Source organism: Leptodactylus fuscus, chromosome 7 (genome assembly GCF_031893055.1).
Source record: "Leptodactylus fuscus isolate aLepFus1 chromosome 7, aLepFus1.hap2, whole genome shotgun sequence".
NCBI lineage: Eukaryota > Metazoa > Chordata > Amphibia > Anura > Leptodactylidae > Leptodactylus > Leptodactylus fuscus.
Genome location: NC_134271.1, coordinates 143,590,973 through 143,614,002, shown reverse-complemented (window position 1 = coordinate 143,614,002; position 23,030 = coordinate 143,590,973). Strand labels below are relative to the sequence as shown.

Below are 23,030 nucleotides of genomic sequence, written 5' to 3'. Positions count from 1 at the left end.
TCTGTAGCAGTGAAATACCTTTAGCTGATTATTCTTAATCCTCGTCGCCAATTGTAGTGTTGTAGTGAGGATGCAGGTCTTCTGGAATAAGTCCACTATGAGATGGTTACTCTTGTAGATCAGAACACTTTATTCCATGCTCCATCATGGCTCCCTGTCTAACAACTCCTCCTCCTAAGCTCAGCTCCTCCTCCATTACTACCTCACTGTTGCTAGGCAGACAAAGCAGAATAAGTAAGCAGAACAGAACACACAGAACATACTTATAACAACATCACACCCACAATACAATAATGTCATTTCCAGTTCTATCTGTACTTGTTTGACCCCAAAATAAGTGAATTTTGGGAGGTTCGCCCATCTCTAATTGACAACTGGGTGCAACTATTCCTTTGTCAAAGGACATCTCCTCAACCAGAAAGTGACTTCTACATTTCCAGGAGGAATATCAGAGGAACCACAGCACATAAATCTAAGGAAAGATTGGACAGAATTGTAATATTATAGGGAATACTCGAATTTACCAAACGGCACATTTCACAACAGAGATCAGGTTCCTCCTAGCGACCAATGGCGATCATGGCGGCGGATTACCGGATCTAAGCCTGGATTGTTTATCTTTCTTCCCTCCGTATTTACCCAACCCTCCCCCCCATTGTTCTGTCTTTATTAGACATGGAAGCCCTGGGGTTAATAGTGTTCTTCAGAGTCGGCTCACATGGAATAGGAAGGTAGAGCCGCGAGGCACGGTCGCCACGCCTCAGTTCCACCCGCGGTCACTACCTTATGTTCTGACTTCAGCACGTGGAGCGACAGGCTGTTCCACAGGTCGTGCCAAGCTGCGTTGCAGGAACTTGGCACCCGGCGCCCTGTTTACAGGCATGTAACCTTTACTGAGCACGTAGAGACGGCCCTGCCTGTAATCCGCCATCAGATCGTATGGATATATGCAGGATCGCAACCTTATGATATGCTTCTGTATAAGATCTCTGCTTGCTGTCAGTAAATCGGAATATTCTTACTTACATCCTGTCTTACTGGGACTTTGTGACTATTGCACACAGCATGCCCATTATGCTGATAGTTTGGTACAATGTGTCAGTACGGAGGATTGTCGAGGGGACATGAGCAGAAATAAGACGTGAAGACCGAAAATCATTTTACTTACAAAATTTATTTTAATTTTACAAAATAATATTAAAACAAAAGAACATGATCTCAGTCTTGTCCTCACTAAGTGGAGAAGTCACTGCCGCCCACAATACTCTGTGCTGCTGTGAGGCCCCACGCCGTGTGACCTTCTCCTCCTATTCTGCAGACCTGTCCTCATTACAAAACCAGCACACTCCTCTTCCAAAATACTCTGTGCTGCTGTAAAGCCATACTCTCTTATTTGTCTCTGTTCTCCTCAAGTCCAGCACACATCTTCTAAAATGCTCTGTGCTGCTGTGAGGCTCTACTCCTCCTCATCTGTGATCTCCTACTTGTCTCCATTCTTGCAGCCCTGTTCTCACTATCGTCATTTCAGGTCGCTGCCTCCCACCAGACCAGCATACTCTCCTCCTAAAATACTCTGTGCTGCTGTGAGACCCTTCTTCTATCTGTAACCTCCTACTCGTTTCCATTCTCCTTCTCTGATCCTGCCACTCTAAAAATCACAGGTCACGGGGCCACAAAACCCGCACACTCCTCTTTTAAAATACTCTGTGCTGCTGTGATCCCTCCTAAACTCTAATAGATCCATATGAGAAGCAGCACACAATACCAGCCGAGATAAAACGGGCTTTTATCTCCTATATAGTTGTAAAACTGCATAGACCTGCTTAGTGCATAGAGGTACTTGCCAAAATTGCCGCATAGAAAGCAAAACACGACCAAAAATAAATAGTTGTGCAATAAAGCCAGCTACCTTGCCGCTACGGCAAAACCTCAAGAGCTCGTCGGCCATCTTAAATCGGAGCACAGGATTCGGCGCCGGTTGACAATATTCATCCTAGGCTAGAGATCCCTAGCGACCATATTGTCCCGCTGATTGGCACTGTGCGACAGAGAGGGGGTCAGTTACTTGAAGGCGGTCACATCACGCCACCCCCTCCTCAGACTGAGGCATTAATCGGATTTTTCTAACATAGTTCATGTAAGATCCCTTTAAATCGTTGCGCTTGCAGTCTCCTAGTCAACAACCCTTGCTATAGAATATCGGGGCAGGTTTATGAAAACCAAAACCGAAACCAAAGCAACCAATCACAGATCAGCTTGTATCTTACCACATCAGTTCTAGTAATGAAAGCGAGCCTCTGATTGGTTGATATGGGCAACAAGGACTGTTTGAATAAAGTTGCCCCAATTGTGTGTGTCCGGTTGCCAATGCCTTAAAGGGCCAGACCTCTTATTTGATGCTAAGGGAGTGTATAGATAATTTGGTCACACATGAAGAAAAAATGAGCGTCCATTTGCGGCGACCACACGAGTCAGTGATGTGTAAACCCCCAGGGTAGACAATAAGGGGAGCAGATACCCCCACAGTGGTCAATGTAAGCTGCACTTCTGGCAACTGCCCAATGTCCCATATGGACTACTGTTTACACCCCAGGGTATCTGCACGTGAAGGAAAAGCGCCCCCTAGGCAGCTGCCAGGACAGGGGGACAACTTTTTTTTACCATGCCCCTCAACCCCTTAAGGCTTGCAAGGAGACAGCCATGGTGGAACTATAGTCTTATCTCGCTTGCTGCTGGGGTGACTTTTGTGAAAGTTTTGGACCCCCATAAGGGTACTGAAATATTGCTATTAGTCAGACGTAAGACGCCGTCCTCTTTTCCGCAGGTCTCAGGTAAAAAAAAAAAATCTCAAACTTGGTGGAGTCATGTCCTCAAAAATAAGAAACAGAAAACACAAGACATTCAACTTTTTTGTTTTCCTTGAAACGGCCCCCTCCATCTTGAAGCGTGGGGTCATTTCTTAGATCCGCACTGGATCATACGGGTGCAGAGCGTTCTTGTAGACTGGGTGACCCCGTAAGGTCAGGTCTAAGTGTTTTCTCCTGCGGATCTATGAGTGAATGTTGGTAGAAGGGGCAGAGAATGGGAATAGGGCTTGGAGGCCTCCAGACTTTGTACGTCACCATGGTAGGTGCTGGCCGGGGTGCTTTGGCTGCGGAGCGGAAGTTCCTCTGGGTCCTCTTGGGTGCAGGTAAGGGGAGCAATGGGTTTTTCTGCCCCTACAGTAATAGGATGAGATGGTGAGGACGGCTGATTGTTCTGCACAAAGAAGATGATGCCGCAACTGGGGGCATTGGGTCCAAACAAGTCTTGGCCGAGGGCTTGGTTGAGATGATGCAGGTCCACCTGGCTGAGGGGTGGATTACAGATGGGAGCTGTATGCATCCATGTCAAGTTCATATTGGGCCACTGGGCCAAAACCTGAGCCCGTTCTTTGCAACAGGCACAATCAGAGTGTAGTGGAGCCTGGGATGGGTGGTCGGGTGGACTAGTCACTGACTGGTTGCTTGACGTTGGCCTCGCGATGCTACCTTGCATCTCTGTAGAGGAGACATCTGGTTGCTGCATGGGGGAAAAAAAATGAGAACATCTTGATTACTTTATGGACTTCCTAAGGACAGGCAGAAGATACAAGTACTAGTAATGGTCATTACCTTGGCCATTTTATATCGGGGTTCTTCCATATCATAGTCTGAGGATGATGATGAAAAGGAGGACAAGGAGCTGGCGACTTCAGGGAACCAAACCTTCAACATCATCTCTACCTGCAGCAGAGTGCCCAGGTACCGCTCCCTAAAGAGGAACAACATGAACGTTAGTGGGGGACCGATGGTGGGTGTAATACAGAGAGGAAGGGACAATGTGCGGGGGACGTAGACAGTGAGAGGTATACAATGGGGAGTATATAAATGGGGAGCAATGAATATATGACGGGGAGCAGTGAGGAGATCGTGACTATATAATGGGGAGTATTGATGAGGTGGTGATCAGTATACAATGGGGAGCAGTGAAGAGGATGGTACGTATATAACGGGGAGCAATGAATACATAATGGAGAGTAGTTAGGACTGGTATTGAGTATATATTGGGGAGTATTGATGAGTATATAATGGGGAGCAGTGAATATATAATGGGCAGCAGTGAGGAGATGGTGATTAGTATATAATGGGGAGCAATGAATATATGACAGGAAGCAGTGTGGAGATAGTGACTATATAATGGGGAGTATTGATGAGGTGGTGATCAGTATATAATGGGGAGTAGTGAGGAGGTGATGGCGAGTATATAAATGGGGAGCAATGAATATATGACGGGGAGCAGTGAGGAGATAGTGAGTGTATAATGGGAGTATTAATGTGATGGTGATGAGTATACAATGAGGAGCAGTGAATATATAATGGGCAGCAGTGAGGAGGTGGTAATGAATATATAATAGGGAGCAATGAATATATGACGGGCAGCAGTGAGGAGGTGGTGGTGAGTATATAATGGGGAGCAATGAATATATAATGGGCAGCAGTGAGGAGATGGTGGTGAGTATATAATGGGGAGCAGTGAATATATAATGGGCAGCAGTGAGGAGGTGGTAATGAATATATAATGGGGAGCAGTGAATATATGCCGTGCAGTAGTGAGGAGATGGTGGAGAGTATATAATGGGGAGCAATGAATATATAATGGGCAGCAGTGAGGAGATGGTGGTGAGTATATAATGGGGAGCAGTGAATATATGCTGTGCAGTAGTGAGGAGATGGTGATGAGTATATAATGGGGAGCAATGAATATATGCTGTGCAGTAGTGAGGAGATGGTGATGAGTATATAATGGGGAGCAATGAATATATGCTGCGCAGTAGTGAGGAGATGGTGATGAGTATATAATGGGGAGCAATGAATATATGCTGCGCAGTAGTGAGGAGATGGTGATGAGTATATAATGGGGAGCAATGAATATATGCTGTGCAGTAGTGAGGAGATGGTGGCGAGTATATAATGGGGAGCAATGAATATATAATGGGCAGCAGTGAGGAGGTGGTGATGAGTATATAATGGGGAGCAGTGAATATATGCCGTGCAGTAGTGAGGAGATGGTGGAGACTATACGATGGGTGGTAGGTGATCTGGACACGTATATGGAGGAGTTCACAGGGTACATAATCTCAGGTGACCACACAGGACACCGCCGCTCACCCCATCTCCGGCTTCTGAAGAACGCCCACAATTCTCTGTATCCGATCCATGGCGACGCTCTGCTGGAAACTGCTCAGTCCTATGAAAACAAGGAGTACAGATTAGTGACCGGGCCTGCAGAGTCTCACAGAGCACGTCCACGCTCTCATCATCACATAACCAATGGGCAGACACTGACATGGGTCACCTGTGGGAGAGCTAAAGACAACTGGTAACTACCAATGTGGGGGAGGGGGGTTAGTAATAGATCACTTGATGACCAGCAAGATAACTGGAACTGGGCAGAACTCTGCATGCAGCTCCGAATGCACGATGTTCATGTAGGAGTCTTATCGGAGTGCTCCTTTAATTTACTATCACTTTGTCCCCTCTGGGTGCGGACCCTGCAGCAGGGTACACGCTTCTCCCCAGATACTTCAGTCTGAACAATGTGACCTTTATCCACCGAAAACTGAGGCCGTTTACAGGATTTGTAGAAGAAATGGGTCAGATATCAGACGGGAGTCTCTGGGGCCCCGGACTATTAGAACCGTAATGACTAAGCGGATATGTCATGTCCTCTACACGTGTGACCCCAGGAATAGGCAAATACTGGAGAATATTAATGGAGACGTACAAGTGACTTCCTCATAGCAGAAGCCCACTATCCTGAAATACTCTGCGCTGCAGGGAGACGTATCGTTCATTTACTAGGACCTGACTCCATTGCTTTCTTCACATCATGCCATCAAATGCAGTCCTGTCCTGAATAACATTAACACTATTGTGCTGGTCTCCCGAAATACTCTGTGCTGCTTATTTCCCCCCCAGTCAGGATATCCCTTCCCTCTCCTGAAGCACTCTGTGCTGCTGTAACTTGCTTGTATTAAGACACAACCTCACGCAGTCATATTCTCCATACCCTGCCACCCACTAACTCATCACAGTCCTCTCCTGAAGCACTCTGTGCTGCTGTAACCTCACACAGCCCTATTCTTTATACCTTGCCACTCACGCTTTCAGCACATCCCTTTCCTGAAGCACTCTGTGCTGCTGTAACCTTGCACAGAATACCCTACCTCCCCAATCTGTAGCAGGCCTCGGCCATGCATATTCATAACTCCACAGGACACTTTCTATAGCTTTGTGCCGCCGCTCGTGGTCCGGTGGGACGCTTTAATGAACGGCGCACATTTGTTCCTTTAGAAATCCACCTGCTGTTCCGTTTTTCTGCTCGCTTTTCATTTTGATCCTGATGCTGAGTCATTCCTCTGTACAGAAATGCCTCGCACAACCCCCGGAGCTGCGCTCCAATCGATGCCTCCTATATGAGGCTTGTGTGCTAGGTTCAATGATATAAATCACTGCACGGCTGGGGTCCCTGGGTGAGGAATCAAAGGCGTGATAGACTATACATACCGCCAATGCCACCCACGGATGGCGGCTTAACCCCTTCCCAACCAAGGCTCAAGCTCGCAGGCTCCTCTGTCTAGGCTGGGAACCCCTCTCAGAAGCCATAATGGCTTTAAGGGAACTGCCTTGTTAATCTATCCACATCCCCAAAGATGACCATTAGCCACCTAGTCCCAATTTCAGTCCCTTCTCTTGGAAAAAATGAGATCTTAATTTTAGTCCTAATCACCCAGACCTTGCTGAGGGTCTGTTACAATTGCATCCAGTCTAGACAATCTTCTAAGCTACGATTCCAGACTCATACACTGGAAACTAGCAGGACAGGTATAAAGGAGAGATTTGTGCTGAGACTCGGGAGGTGCACTTTAAGAAATAGCAAGATTACAGTGTGTATCCAGCTGCCAGCAGTGACATGTGCCGAATATCGCTCCCTCCTATTACGTAACCTACTTACAATGCAAAGTACAGCAGAATTATCAGCCAGAAACCAGCCGCAACTCTGACACCTGGATAATCCTGCAAGTCACTGTATGTGCAGGTATACGGGGCAGAAAACATTATTCCAAGGGAATCATCCCCTAATAGTGGGGACAGGCATGACATACCCTTTAAGGGGAACTCCAATATCAGCCAATATGGAGAAAAATGAAACAGTAAACATGTGGTACAACAGAAGAAAACAAGTAGTGACCCCCATAGAGAAAGATACAACTACTATAATACTACCTCCTATGTACAAGAATATACCTACTATAATACTGCTCCTATGTACAAGAATATAACTACTATAATACTGCTCCTATGTACAAGGATATAACTACTATAATACTACCTCCTATGTACAAGAATATAACTACTATACTACTGCTCCTATGTACAAGAATATAACTACTATAATACTACTCCTATGTACAAGAATATAACTGCTATAATACTACCTCCTATGTACAAGAATATAACTACTATAATACTGCTCCTATGTACAAGAATATAACTACTATAATACTACTCCTATGTACAAGAATATAACTACTATAATACTACCTCCTATGTACAAGAATATAACTACTATAATACTGCTCCTATGTACAAGAATATACCTACTATAATACTGCTCCTATATACAAGAATATAACTACTATAATACTACTCCTATGTACAAGAATATACCTACTATAATACTACCTCCTATGTACAAGAATATAACTACTATAATACTACCTCCTATGTACAAGAATATACCTACTATAATACTGCTCCTATGTACAAGAATATAACTACTATAATACTACCTCCTATGTACAAGAATATAACTACTATAATACTACTCCTATGTACAAGAATATAACTACTATAATACTGCTCCTATATACAAGAATATAACTACTATAATACTACCTCCTATGTACAAGAATATACCTACTATAATACTACCTCCTATGTACAAGAATATAACTACTATAATACTGCTCCTATGTACAAGAATATAACTGCTATAATACTACCTCCTATGTACAAGAATATAACTACTATAATACTACCTCCTATGTACAAGAATATACCTACTATAATACTACCTCCTATGTACAAGAATATAACTACTATAATACTGCTCCTATGTACAAGAATATAACTGCTATAATACTACCTCCTATGTACAAGAATATAACTACTATAATACTACCTCCTATGTACAAGAATATACCTACTATAATACTGCTCCTATGTACAAGAATATAACTACTATAATACTACTCCTATGTACAAGAATATAACTACTATAATACTACTCCTATGTACAAGAATATAACTACTATAATACTACTCCTATGTACAAGAATATAACTACTATAATACTGCTCCCTATATACAAGAATATAACTACTATAATACTACTCCTATGTACAAGAATATAACTACTATAATACTGCTCCCTATATACAAGAATATAACTACTATAATACTACTCCTATGTACAAGAATATAACTACTATAATACTACTCCTATGTACAAGAATATAACTACTATAATACTACTCCTATGTACAAGAATATAACTACTATAATACTGCTCCCTATATACAAGAATATAACTACTATAATACTACTCCTATGTACAAGAATATAACTACTATAATACTACTCCTATGTACAAGAATATAACTACTATAATACTACTCCTATGTACAAGAATATAACTACTATAATACTGCTCCCTATATACAAGAATATAACTACTATAATACTACTCCTATGTACAAGAATATAACTACTATAATATTGCATTAAAATAAGACTTTCGGGTTATTCACCTCTGTCATATCTCCCCCGTTTCAGGCCATTCAGAAGATCGGTCAGTGGCTTTATAAAACCTTGAAGTTCTCGACACTGAAAAAAGATAAATACATAAAAAATTTGGTTTCAGGTGGAGGGATATATATTGGCTCCATCTTCATGGTCATAACCAAAGCAGCTAGGGGCAAAACATGAAACTTGCATGGCAGATACCCAAAGATAGCCAAGTTTGATCCTCCTGGAGGAGAGCTAATTTACATATTTTTACCCAGGGTGCTTTGAGCACACCAGCTGGATTTCATAAGGAAAACCAGCCCCACTAAAAAAAAAACGGTAAATAAGGACAAGTAAAACTTAATGTACCTTCTGAGCAAAGATCCGGTCTCCTTCAGACACTTGCAAGCTCGACTCCTGGTCCCTCCACCAATTTGAAGTCACCTCGGTCTCGGGTTTCCTTTGCCTTTTGAGTCCTTGAGGGGCTTCCAACTTTTGCTCCTCTTGTAATACATAATTCTTCAGTTGCTTGTCCTGCTTTTTGTGAAGGCCTGACCCCCCATTAGTCAGATTGTTCTGATCAATACAAGGAGTCCTCCCTTCCACCTCTCTCTGGTACAGGAGATGCTGTCCTGTATGGCGGTGCCAATAGCTCCTTCTGGCTTGGTACTCATTCTCCAGACGTATTAAGACCGGGTGGTCCGCGCTGGTCAGTCGAGAGTTTGGGATCATGCTAGAGTTCACGAAATCCTCTTCCGTCTTGTTGCTGCTTCCTTCCATGGAGTCGGTGAGGAAGACGTCAAAGTCGGCATATTTGCGTCCTTCTTGGTCGGTGGTGGTGGAATTGCTTGCAGAACAAAGGGAGTCGCAAGAAGACAAGAAGTCGGAGGACTCTGTATCTTCCATGTATGAATCAACTGCCTGGAAGGGGAGACAACGAGAATATTCTCAGATCTGTACAAAGCCGATGACATGTCAACACAACCTGATGGTTATCTGTGCAGGTGCCGGGTGTTACCACGCCCATCACCGGGAGGTCTGCCAGATATGCAAGTTATTGGTTGGGCCGGGACTTTCTCACTTGCCAAAGAACAGGCTTTTATTAATAAGACCTTCCAAGATGTCAGAAGGTCTCAACACAGGTCATACAGAATCTGTGACCCCCAACCCAAATTCACAGGTTCCCAACTCTCAATAAATCCCACCACTTTGGACCTAAAGTAGTCTCAGCTCCATGACCACCACCTATGTAGTCCTAAGATAGAAGACCTCGCATGCCACCAACCCAACCAAGACTGAATAGGAGTTGTGTGGTCCAGATGCGACAGCCCATTGGTTTTGGGTTGGAAGGGATGTCATGTTGGCGCCTCCTTTGCCATACCTGGTAACCTTCAAAGTCTGAAAGAAGTCAGTGGAGACCATAACTACTCCACCTTGTAAGAACTTCTCATTGGTTCCTACAGCATCTTGGCTCAATTGGCATCAAGATAGTGAAGGATCACCTAACCAGCTTTTTCTCGTAAAGAAGTGAAAGATCCCGATTGAGGTGATCAACTCAGTTTCTCTCCACCCCCCTGGATTTGGGAGTGATCTGCTAAAAAGATGGCGCCAACATCTAGTGATAGATTCTGTAAGGTTGACCATCCACATGACATAGCATTTGGCTAAGGCCGGTAGCCATCTTTTTCCAAGGTTCTTAGCCCGATACTTTTTTTTGCCTAACATCTACTATCGAATACACCCCCCCGCCCCCCCCAGGAACATTCATCTCATATGAGGACCTAGTACTAATTTCATCGCCCCGAGAAGACAACCTCAAGAAACGGTAAGATGTCTCCATTGGCAAGCAAGACAATATGGAGCACCCCTTTAAGTCTAAAACTTGAAGATATCCCTAGCGGCAGTGAAACAACATGGAGTTCCCTTAAAGTCTACAACCTGAAGATATCCCTAAGCGCTGCAACACGATATCGAACTCCCCTTTAAGTCTAACACTTGACCCAGGTTGATTAAAGTCCTTGTCAGTTTTTGCAGTCCGTCATTCTCTCACCATTAGCCATCATCAGTTGAAGATTCGTTTCGCAACCTCTGAACCAAAGGACATTGCCCGGTGCCGGAACATGTGTCGCTCCAGTCATCCATCATGACACCGTACCGCAGCAATGTACAGCTCTCCAACACGTGGCGGTGTTATGCAACCGCAATTACAGTGCGGAGAGTGAGAGAGATGGAATATTCGGTAGCATTTTCCAATTCCCAGCCACAGGGGGCAGTGTGGAGCAGAAGTATGACGGCATGCAGGGAAAGGGGAGGGGTATTCATTACCCGCAAGCAATCCTACTCCAGTCAGCAGACAAGTAAGCATGGGACACCTGGTGAGATTTTGCAACCGGCCTGGCGCGGTCTGCGCTGACATGTGCACAGAGGGAAACAGATATATTATCAAATTGGCACATGTTGTGCCCTGAGCGTCTTCCAAGACAAGCAGAGAAAACAAAAAACGGCCACACCAAGCTGACATGCACAAAAACAAAGGCTTATGTATACAACGGGTGAGACGAATGCAGAGGAAAAAAAAAAAAGCATATAAAGTTACATAAAGGGGAACTCCACCCCAGATACTTAAAGGGTAACTCCACAAAAACACAGGTCTACCTCAACGCTGCATTATTTTCTCTGGTTGACATGGCACTTTAATTTTTTACTCACACCTAACACTACAGGTATATTGTTTTTCAACGGTGACAACCACCAAGAAGAAGTTGTCACAGCTCCGCCTGTATCGCAAATGTCACCAAGTATAAAGGGGTTCTCAGCTGTAACGAAAAGCCAATGGATTCACCCACATCATCCGGTGACGAATCTGTAGTTGGGAGAATGTGGGTATATCACTCCTAGTTGTCACCCACTGTATACCAACAGGCGTGTCCTTCTTAAAGGAATTGTATGACCATGCTCCTTTCTCTAGAGGCGAGCAGGATTCCAGGAATCAGGGCTGATGTCAACGGGTGACCAAATAATATTCCCACGCACCAAGGCCTGAAGAACAAAAACCACCGTGATGTCCATCACCTTAATGGCCCATATGGACAATAGTTGTCCTCAGTGGACAACTCCTTTAAGAGCAACTTCTGATATAACATAAGATGTCAGTTTGGATCACCAACCCCAATAAAGTACTGAGAGGGCCAACACGTTCCAACTCACTGAACCCCCTCCACCCTGGACAAAAAGAAGGGACTCTTCTCTTGGACCACCACCAACATGGCCGAAATGTCAACAGAACCTATAGTGGGATCACCCCTTGGTAAAACTGGCACACCTCTTACCCTCCCAACAAAGAAATTGTGGTGCAATCTCAAAACAAAATCCTAAGGCTGGCCCCACACTCGCTACCCCCCTACTCGTGCTCAGTTTGGTCAAGCTGGATGTAAAGGGTAGAGGTTGCCCGTCAGACACCTCCGAGAACAAAAGAATCCGGAATGAAAAATTTAATATGTCCGATTATTCTTTTCTTCATCATTATGGAGGGAAAGTGTGGACACCCCCATAAACACAAGACAGAAGGCAAGTCCTGCCAAAATTGAGTATTGGCGCCCTTAGGTCCGCACGTGACATACCTGGTGCCCCTGAGGCAGGGTCTGAGAAAAAAAGCCAAATATCTAGAGTGGGTGGAAGAGGCCCTACGTATGGCACAAGTCAGAGCGTTGGCTTTATAGAGGAACTATTACCGCGCATCCATATGGCTGGGGTCACATGTTGCAGTAGCCAAAAAAAAGTTTTTTTGTACTGCTAGTGGCCACAGTTAGGAGACGCGGTATACAGGAGAGGCTATTCAGGCACCGCTAATGGTATTGCGGTTCGTGCACTGATGGTCGTCATCTTCGGTCCCGCCTTCTTCCAGCGACGTCCTCCTTCCATGCCGCCTTCTTTTCACTGGTGGGTTGTGTTTAAATCCCGTGCATGCGCAGTAGCACAACATTTTTGTCAATGGCAGTTTGCACATGCGCAGTACGCTCGTGTAGTCATGCTCAGTTCCCCATAGAACTACAACAAAAATGGCGCCGGAGCGTGCGCAGTAGGGAGGGAGCGCTACTGCGCACGCGCGGGATTTAAACACAACCTGCCGGTGAAAAGAAGAAGAATAAGGCGTGGAAGGAAGACATCGCTGGAAGAAGACACCAGAGGAAGGCGGGACCGAAGATGACGATCACCAGTGCACGAACCGCCCACCGTGCACGGTAAGTATAATTTGCATATATGTTTTTACCGTCTTAGTTTAAAGGGGGAGGGGCTTTTAAAATACGATTAGCGGTGCCCGAGTAGCCTTTTTACAGGCTATTCAGGCATATGTGGGGCTCATACGGCATAATTTTGCTGCTAGAGCCCCTTTAAGAAGATTATGTTTACGCAAAACAGACATAATAATTGGTTATCCAACATAATTCAGACTAGGCCGGAGTTGCGCAGGCCAAGGCTCATTATAGTAAATAACAAAGAAAGCCTAATCGGAGCGCAGTCCGCCCAATTACGTCCCTCCCCCCCGCAGACATTCACTCGGTCACCCGGCCGCTCCAGTACAGTGTTTGCCTCACAAAAGAGTCAGGACATTAGTTCATCATTAACCCAGTGCCATTCACCTCCTGCGTCTGGTGACGTAACCCTCGCCCCTCACGAGGCGCACTGAGCAACACATTGGGCAACCCCGGAAAAACAACACATAAGTGAGGAGGGGGACTCTACTCTCGAAACCACTACCAGGGGGGAAAAACAGCCGAGGCGAGGCTCTGTTCATGGTCAGACATGGGACCACTTTTGGGTAGAGTCATAGTCAGAAAAAAGTTACCTCACAATAAAATGGATGACACTATTGAATTGTATTATGGGGACTGTCTTTACACCATCGAGTGACTAAGTGATTAAAGATTCTCTCAAGCAGATTTTTTTTACAATAGGCACCAGGTTTTTAGTGGAACTCCCCTTTAAGGAGATGACAAAGTAGTGAATTTTCCATTCCCTGGAGCACGTGCTCGGGGCACATTCCACCTTGCCGATCACCGCTGACTTCGCTCTCCGTACTCTGTCATTTTAGTGACTCAAGGGGAAAGCGCTGTCGCTTTGCAGCCGCAAGATCCTGGGTTTGACTCCAGCCAGAAATCACATCTGCGAGGCGCGTGTGGTCCTTGTGTCTCCTGCACGTTCTGCGGTTACCGTTTTGGGAACATGGCGTCCTGTAAAGTTTATCCTACGGTGTTGTACTTTTTAGGGAAATCAGAACATGAGAGATTACGGACTGTGCGTTGCGATGCCAGATATGGGGGGGGGAGGCGTAGAAGACCGACACCACAAATCATAGGAGGTTACGGAAATCTACTAATCTAATTAGTCACATTTGCGTCAAAATCTGGCGTGGTTTCCGGCGCCGCCATGCGGCTGTATATGTAGAGATAACAGCGATCGGGTGTTGCCTATAGCAAACACTAATCGCCGCCGTCTCTTTTAAAGGGGTTCTCCACCCCACCGGACTTTGGACTTAGATACTTGGTGGGATAGTTACAGAACCTTTTGCGTACATCCTATATAAATGGATGGGTGGTGGACGAGATTCCTACCTGGCACAGAATGGCCAAGGGCGACACCTCCTCTAAGGTAAAAAATGGCCGCCTATCTGCACAACAACTAAAAGATCAAGCAGAACAAGATGACAAACAAAGGCATGTGGTCCTCACAGAGGTGTCCGCTTAACCCGGCCGAGGATCAGGCTCCACGTGTTCACTAGACAGCTCAGTATAACAGCCGCAGAAATCTCTACAGTCGTTCCAGGGCTGATCCTAAATCCTCTTAGAGGCGGCCGCACGACCGCCCTCCTGACGTACGAAAAGGAAATGGAGTTGACGACTTCCAAACAAATAGACGCCGAGGCTTGCGGACGGAAATTGAACGTGTCGCGGCATCAAGGCGGCTTTCTTCCGAAAGGAGTGCAACAGTCCAGCAATGTGAAAAGGGATGAGGTGCAATACCACACACAACCAGTGGACAGGGGTGGCGCTGTTTCAGGAAGAATTACCATTGAACTAAAATGAAAGGGACCTTTGGGGTGTTCACATCTTCATGGAACTTAAAGAAGATTATTGAATCTTTAGGATACATTCCCGCCTATAGACTTAATACAAAGATTTGGGGGATACATAGTCCAGTTGCTGCAGAACCTCTTTGTGGCGAGATCTAGAAGTTTAAAGGGGTTTTTCAGGATTGTAAAACTGATGATTTATCCTTAGGATAAGAGTACTACCTCTACCAATGAGTTGTCTGACAACACGACAGTGTTCAGGTCAGTGTTGCAGACACTACAATGAACACCAAACATAGTGCCACACATCATATAGTGGTTGTGCTTGGTATTGCACCTCAGTCCCATTCACAAGAATGGGACTGAGCTGCAAACAGACCATGTAATGAAGGAACAGGCCTGTGCATCTGGACTGTGGGGTCCTGGGGATTGGACCCCCACTGATCAGATATCCTAAGCTTGTATCTGTATATGGCACCTGGAAAAGCCCTTTAATATCAGTTATTAAAGGGATATTGTAATAGCTTTTCCAATGAAAGAGTATAACTACTAGAGTGGGGGTCTGTCCGCCAGGAGCCTGATCATGAGAACGGGGGTCTCTTGTACCCCTGCATGACTAGTCACACATGCGTAGATGCTCCATTCAGTGATATAGCACTGCCGGAGATGGAGAACAGTGCCGAAATAAAGAATGAACAGAGCGGCAACACACATGCTCAATCTGCGTCTCCACTCCATGGAGGAAGGGGGGATGGGGCCCAATTTTTATGATCTCTCCACAAACATCGATGGAGTGTGTAATGTTGTGTGCTTCTTAAAGGAGTTGTGCCATTATGGACACTTACCCCTTACCCACAGGATAGGGAATAGACGTCCAATCGCCAGGTCCCCCAGTGACTAGGAAGACAGTGGACCAAAAGTGCCCCCTTAAGGGTCCATTCACACGGAGGAAAGTGGCGCTGATTCTGACATGATAACTGGTGTAAGAATCAGCGCTGAAATAAAAGCCTCCCATTGACTTCAATGGGTTCCGCACGAAAAACGGAACCCAATCAAGTCAATGGGAGTCTTCTTTTCAGCGCTGACTCTTACGCCAGTTATCGTGCCCGAATCAGCGCCAATTTCCTCCGTGTGAATGGACCCTAACGCGTCCTTGTGAATGGAGAACCAGGGTGCATGTGTAACCGGCGCTCCACTCACTTCTATGGGGCTGAGTCAGAGATTACCGTCTTGGCAGCCCCATAAAAGTGAACGGAGCGCCGGTCATATAAGTGCACTGGAGGAGGCTTTAGTGTGACTTTTGGTCCCCCAAATTCCTGATTGCTGGGGCACCTGGAGATCAAGCCCCAAGCGACTCGACGCCTATCCCCTGGCTGGTGGAATAACGGAACAACCCCTTTAAGACGTCTCTTCACACTGGTGAACGTCTCTAACTCCAGCTGCTGCAAAACCTTTAGGAAGAGATACGAGATGAAGCTCCATCTTCAAACATGGCCACAATGGTCTCCAACCTGCTGTTCTCCATCTACAACGCCCAGCACTTCAGTAATGGGAAGTGTTCAACAAACCGTCTGGGAAAGCTGGGTGACAACTAAATGGGAGTCGTAGTAGACCATCTTTCCTCAGCGCCTAGAAGTCTGCAACGCATCACTGTATAACTAAGCAGATAACGCTAGGCCATCACCCAGCTTTCTCAGAAACAGATAACTAACAAGAGTATTTGGTCATTTTTAGCAGGGATAGGCCTCATTACAGTAAGAAGCTAGGGGTTGCAACCAATCAGAGCACAGCTTACATTTCTCCAGAGCAGTTTATGGAATGAAAGCAGTCTTCTGATTGGTTTATCGGCAACAAAGCCAGTCTGCGGAGGAAAACTTTTCCGCAGCGCTTTTTGACTTCGGTTTGCTATGCAGGACCTTAGGGCCCATTCACACAGGGGGCGGATTATGGCGCGTAATCCACGTCATAATCCACCCCCCTCACAATGGTGGTCTAGCGGAAAAAAGAAGCGAGCTGCCCTTTCTTCAGGCGGATTCAGCGGCGGTGTCCGCCTGGCAGTAGCAACCTCCGGAGTCTGCCCATTCATTTGAGTCGACTCCGGAGGGGGAAGCCGCGACCGACAGGTTTTGACCCGAGAGTGATGCAGCTCCCCGCGCCACTCTCGGTGCCAAAATCCGCCCCACGTGTGAACTAAACCTAACACTGTACCACCCCCTGTCCAATGATGTGAGCGTAACCTTACCCACACCGAGATAGAATGCTCAGCCAATCACAGGCCTCGCCTTGGCTGAGCGGATATTGCCAGGCACTTCCTGTGTGCTGAAACGGGAGCAGGAAGTAGAGAGCTGTTTAAGGGGTTGTCCAGGATAAACACATATACATACACACACACACATATATATATATATATATATATATATATATATATATATACAGTCCTATGAAAAAGTTTGGGCACCCCTATTACTCTTAATCATTTTTAGTTCTAAATATTTTGGTGTTTGCAACAGCCATTTCAGTTTGATATATCTAATAACTGATGGACACAGTAATATTTCAGGATTGAAATGAGGTTTATTGTACTAACAGAAAATATGCAATATGCATTAAACCAAAATTTGACCGATGCAAGAGTATGGGCACCCTTATCATTTTATTGATTTGAATTCCCCTAACTACTTTTTACTGACTTACTGAAGCACAAAATTGGTTTTGTAACCTCAGTGAGCTTTGAACTTCATAGCCAGATGTATCCAATCATGAGAAAAGGTATTTAAGGTGGCCAATTGCAAGTTGTTCTACTATTTGAATCTCCTCTGAAGAGTGGCATCATGGGCTACTCAAAACAACTCTCAAATGATCTGAAAACAAAGATTGTTCAACATAGTTGTTCAGGGGAAGGATACAAAACGTTGTCTCAGAGATTTAACCTGTCAGTTTCCACTGTGAGGAACATAGTAAGGAAATGGAAGACCACAGGGACAGTTCTTGTTAAGCCCAGAAGTGGCAGGCCAAGAAAAATATCAGAAAGGCAGAGAAGAAGAATGGTGAGAACAGTCAAGGACAATCCACAGACCACCTCCAAAGAGCTGCAGCATCATCTTGCTGCAGATGGTGTCACTGTGCATCGGTCAACTATACAGCGCACTTTGCACAAGAAGAAGCTGTATGGGAGAGTGATGAGAAAGAAGCCGTTTCTGCACGTACGCCACAAACAGAGTCGCCTGAGGTATGAAAAAGCACATTTGGACAAGGCAGCTTCATTTTGGAAACAAAAATTGAGTTGTTTGGTTATAAAAAAAGGCGTTATGCATGGCGTCCAAAAAGAAACAGCATTCCAAGAAAAACACATGCTACCCACTGTAAAATTTGGTGGAGGTTCCATCATGCTTTGGGGCTGTGTGGCCAATGCCGGCATCGGGAATCTTGTTAAAGTTGAGGGTCGCATGGATTCCACTCAGTATCAGCAGATTCTTGAGAATAATGTTCAAGAATCAGTGATGAAGTTGAAGTTACGCCGGGGATGGATATTTCAGCAAGACAATGATCCAAAACACTGCTCCAAATCAACTCAGGCATTCATGCAGAGGAACAATTACAATGTTCTGGAATGGCCATCCCAGTCCCCAGACCTGAATATCATTGAACATCTGTGGGATGATTTGAAGCGGGCTGTCCATGCTCGGCGACCATCTAACTTAACTGAACTTGAATTGTTTGTCCAAAATACCTTCATCCAGGATCCAGGAACTGATTAAAAGCTACAGGAAGCGACTAGAGGCTGTTATCTTTGCAAAAGGAGGATCTACTAAATATTAATGTCACTTTTCTGTTGAGGTGCCCATACTTTTGCACCAGTCAAATTTTGGTTTAATGCATATTGCGCATTTTCTGTTAGTACAATAAACCTCATTTCAATCCTGAAATATTACTGTGTCCATCAGTTATTAGATATATCAAACTGAAATGGCTGTTGCAAATACCAAAATATTTAGAACTAAAAATGATTAAGATTAATAGGGGTGCCCAAACTTTTTCATAGGACTGTATATATATATATATATATATATATATATATATATATATATATATATATATATATATATATATATATATATATATCTGGGGAAGGTGAAAAAATTTGTAGCGGTCACGTGCGGCAGGGGCTTCTGCTGGACGTACCTCACTGAGAGACACCGGGAACATGAGTGTTTTTTTTCCCCCTTCCCAAGCAACAAAAAAATTGGTTCTCCTGGACAACCCCTTTAAGCACCAAAATACCAGTGGTAGGGATCGGTGATTTTATTCTCCTTTTAACCCATTGTGTCCCTTTAAACATATTTACCCCCCCCCCCCCCCCCCCCTTGGAAAGCAACTTTTAATGTGCAGTTTTGCTGTGATCGGACACAATTTTTTAAATTTTTTCTTGAGAATTTTTGACATTTTCATTTTTATTTTTTTTTAAAAATAAAAATTTGTAACCTTCCAAACATCGTGTCAGGGATCGTCACTAGCTCTACGGAGAGGAATGAGAATCCATAGAATGGCATCAGAACACAACATAAGATCCATCCCCCGCCGCTGCTTGCTGATGGTTTCCAGCCAGATACAGGTAATACTAGCCCTATACCACATATAGGACGCTACACCCGAAACACTCTTGTACCTTAACCATTAAACTGCTGGAATTAACACTACAACGTTAATCACGTCACCACCATAGATCAGCGAATGCAAACTTGCGCCAAATTGGTGACGACGAAACCAGAGTGTGAGGATAACCCGGGATCAGAGCGGGGTTTCCAAGGTTTCGTCATGATCGGAGCGCCGCTCCTTCCACTCAACGTTCTGATCTCGGCAAATATTACAACAAATTTGCGACCGACCGCAGCGACACCGGCGAAATCGCAATGGTGACGGAGGAAATTCTTAAACTGCATCTGATATAGGTTATCAAGCGATCGGCGACTAAATCGGTCCCAGACAGAGAATGACCCCCCGAGATAGGGAGACAATAGAAAGAGACAGCACAGGTTATGGGGAGCGCTCCGGTTGGAGGGTGATGGAATTTTTCCTTAATATTAAGCAGCGGTCTCGCCGCACTCACCTCTCTGCTGTCTGGGTCCCCGGCTGCCTGTCTGCAGTCTGTCTGCTGCGCTCTTTGTTCTGTCTGTCAGTAATTTGGGTGGTGTCCGGGGTTGTAGCTCATGTGACGGTCTCCTTCCAGTCACTGGCAGTCTCGGGTGTCCCTGGCTCTGTCTCTTTGGAGTGTGAACCTTAATAAAGGAGATGGTATCGGTCAAGGAGGGGATGTCTCTTAGGAGACCACAACTGATAGCTGCGAATCTCAAGAGATTGGTCTCTGTCTCTTTAAATGTAAGACCGTGCAGCGGCAAATGTCTCAGGAGGAGATGCTGTCATCTATGGCAGATTCCTCTGCATGCAGTCTCTGAGATGTCTCTTACGAGCAGGTCTAATGCCTCAGTAGAGGTCTGGGGACTGGAGGGGGCAGTCGATGTCTCTCTGATGTCAGACTACAGGTGTCCACAGAAATCAGGGAGGGTCTGTAGAATTACCTGGATGTCTCTTGGCATCAGGGGCGGTCTTTGTCTATTAGATATACACTAACACGGGGTGTCTCTTTGTATCAGGCTGTCTCTAAGGGTCTGGGCAGTAGCTGCTGTCTCTGTCTATTAGATATATACTAACACGGGGTGTCTCTTTGTATCAGGGGCCGTCTCTGTCTATTAGATATACACTAACACGGGGTGTCTCTTTGTATCAGGGGCCGTCTCTGTCTATTAGATATACACTAACACGGGGTGTCTCTTTGTATCAGGGGCCGTCTCTGTCTATTAGATATACACTAACATGGGGTGTCTCTTGGTATCAGGGACTGTCTCTGTCTATTAGATATACACTAACACGGGGTGTCTCTTGGTATCAGGGGCCGTCTCGGTCTATTAGATATACACTAACACGGGATGTCTCTGTCTATTACATATATATGATAACATGGGGGTGTCTCTTTGTATCAGGGGCCGTCTCTGTCTATTATATACACATTAACATGGGGTGTCTCTTTGTATCAGGGGCTGTCTCTATTAGATATACACTAACATGGGGTGTCTCTATTACATATATATGATAACATGGGGGTGTCTCTCACCAGTGGAGGTCTCTTAGGGTGCAGGTCTCCAGGTATCCGGGTATGTCTGGATCGCAGCTGTCCTATACGCCTTGCCTGTGTATCAGGTAGCTCCTCCGGGCAGGAATGCCTATATGTGCGCTATAAGGCAGCAGCTGTCTCTCGGCATCACCGGATGTCTCTGCAGATCCCGGACTGTCTCTCCGGCTTCTCTGTTCTGAAACACTTACATACAAACACGTGTATGCCATCACGTGTATCCCCCTGTGCGCCCGTGTCTGCTCTCCCATTGGCTACCTCCTCTGCTGGAACACACTCACATCAGCGATCCGATTGGCTGCGCTCGGAGTAGGCGGGTAAAAAGAGGCGTCGCTCTTCTCCGATTGGCTAAAACCTAGCGCAAAAAGCACCGCCCCTACATGTGGACTTAGGTAGCAGTAGTGGATGCAATGTGATGGGCGGAGCGAGTGGGAGGAGACGTGGAAGGTGATTGGAGAGGTAGATGTGGTGGGCGGAGCCTAGTACTGTCGTAAGTTTACACTGGATGAGGAGCTGCTCATTGATAGAGTTGTGAGCTCAGATTGAGGGGGAGTGGACGAGTCCATATTGGTGCTGGGGGGGGGGGGGGTGACTAGATGGAAAGTGCTGGAATATGGCTGTAGAAATTATCGATAATCTTATTTTTAGGAATCATTGCTGAGAGTTATTGGGGGGCTGATAGGAGCCGGATTATCAGATAGTCTGGATTATTGTTGGGCATAGACAGGTGCATATAGGTCACCCAAGTAGGCCACGCGTTTCAGGAGCAGTCATTATCACTTGATGGGCACATGATTTACCCACAAAATTCTTGGCGGTTCAGAGTCATGCGTCAGCAAACACAATTATGTTCATCCTCTAAAAACTGGAGCACAAACCTTCCAACAAAAACATGGCGGCTTTTCTGGCCAGGACCTGTATTGGGGCCCAGTAAATAGGTCATTATACTGTATGGAGACCAGTAATGGGGGCAATATATTGTGTAGGGGGCATTATACTGTATGGAGACCAGTAAAGGGGGCAATATATTGTGTAGGGGGCATTATACTGTATGGAGACCAGTAAAGGGGGCAATATATTGTGTGGGGTCCATTAAAGGGGGCATTATACTGTATGGAGACTAGTAAAGGGGGCAATATATTGTGTAGGGGGCATTATACTGTATGGAGACCAGTGAAGGGGGCAATATATTGTGTAGGGGGCATTATACTGTATGGAGACCAGTAAAGGGGGCAATATATTGTGTAGAGGTCATTATACTGTATGGAGACCAGTAAAGGGGCAATATATTGTGTAGGGGGCATTATACTGTATGGAGACCAGTAAAGGGGGCAATATATTGTGTGTGGGGCATTATACTGTATGGAGACCAGTAAAGGGGGCAATATATTGTGTGTGGGGCATTATACTGTATGGAGACCAGTAAAGGGGGCAATATATTGTGTGGGGTCCATTAAAGGGGGCATTATACTGTATGGAGACCAGTAAAGGGGTCATTATACTGTATGGAGACCAGTAAAGGGGGCATTATACTGTATGGAGACCAGTAAAGGGGCATTATACTGTATGGAGACCAGTAAAGGGGGCATTATACTGTATGGAGACCAGTAAAGGGGGCATTATACTGTATGGAGACCAGTAAAGGGGGCAATATATTGTGTAGGGGGCATTATACTGTATGGAGACCAGTAAAGGGGGCAATATATTGTGTAGGGGGCATTATACTGTATGGAGACCAGTAAAGGGGGCAATATATTGTGTGTGGGGCATTATACTGTATGGAGACCAGTAAAGGGGCAATATATTGTGTAGGGGGCATTATACTGTATGGAGACCAGTAAAGGGGGCAATATATTGTGTGTGGGGCATTATACTGTATGGAGACCAGTAAAGGGGGCAATAT

At 45.3% G+C, this 23,030-nt stretch overlaps 1 protein-coding gene across 2 annotated transcripts; it reads right to left on the bottom strand.

The window, feature by feature from the left end:
- Positions 1-1,165: 1,165 nt before the first annotated feature.
- Positions 1,166-21,322, bottom strand: CIART (circadian associated repressor of transcription). Of its 2 annotated transcripts, XM_075283188.1 has the most exons (7): positions 21,110-21,322; positions 20,048-20,216; positions 9,240-9,791; positions 8,894-8,969; positions 5,190-5,268; positions 3,654-3,792; positions 1,166-3,561 (listed from the first exon to the last, which is right to left on the bottom strand). In XM_075283188.1, exons 3-7 carry the CDS (start codon positions 9,774-9,776, stop codon positions 3,028-3,030), a joined length of 1,365 nt encoding a protein of 454 aa, XP_075139289.1. In that variant the 5' UTR covers positions 9,777-9,791; positions 20,048-20,216; positions 21,110-21,322; the 3' UTR covers positions 1,166-3,027. The 2 variants fall into 2 exon arrangements, with proteins under 2 accessions (XP_075139289.1, XP_075139288.1); XM_075283187.1 differs by lacking the exon at positions 20,048-20,216.
- Between the last annotated feature and the right edge of the window lie 1,708 nt (positions 21,323-23,030).

What these genes read in the sequence shown, in the direction of transcription:
- CIART (XM_075283188.1), bottom strand. Translation starts at nt 9,776, where the DNA reads ATGGAAGATACAGAGTCCTCCGACTTCTTGTCTTCTTGCGACTCCCTT. An exon ending in ACGGGGGAGATATGACAGAG is followed by an intron (nt 5,269 to 8,893) that starts GTGAATAACCCG and finishes TTGTTTTCATAG; the next exon opens with GACTGAGCAGTTTCCAGCAG. An exon ending in CCCGATATAAAATGGCCAAG is followed by an intron (nt 3,562 to 3,653) that starts GTAATGACCATT and finishes TCCCCCATGCAG; the next exon opens with CAACCAGATGTCTCCTCTAC.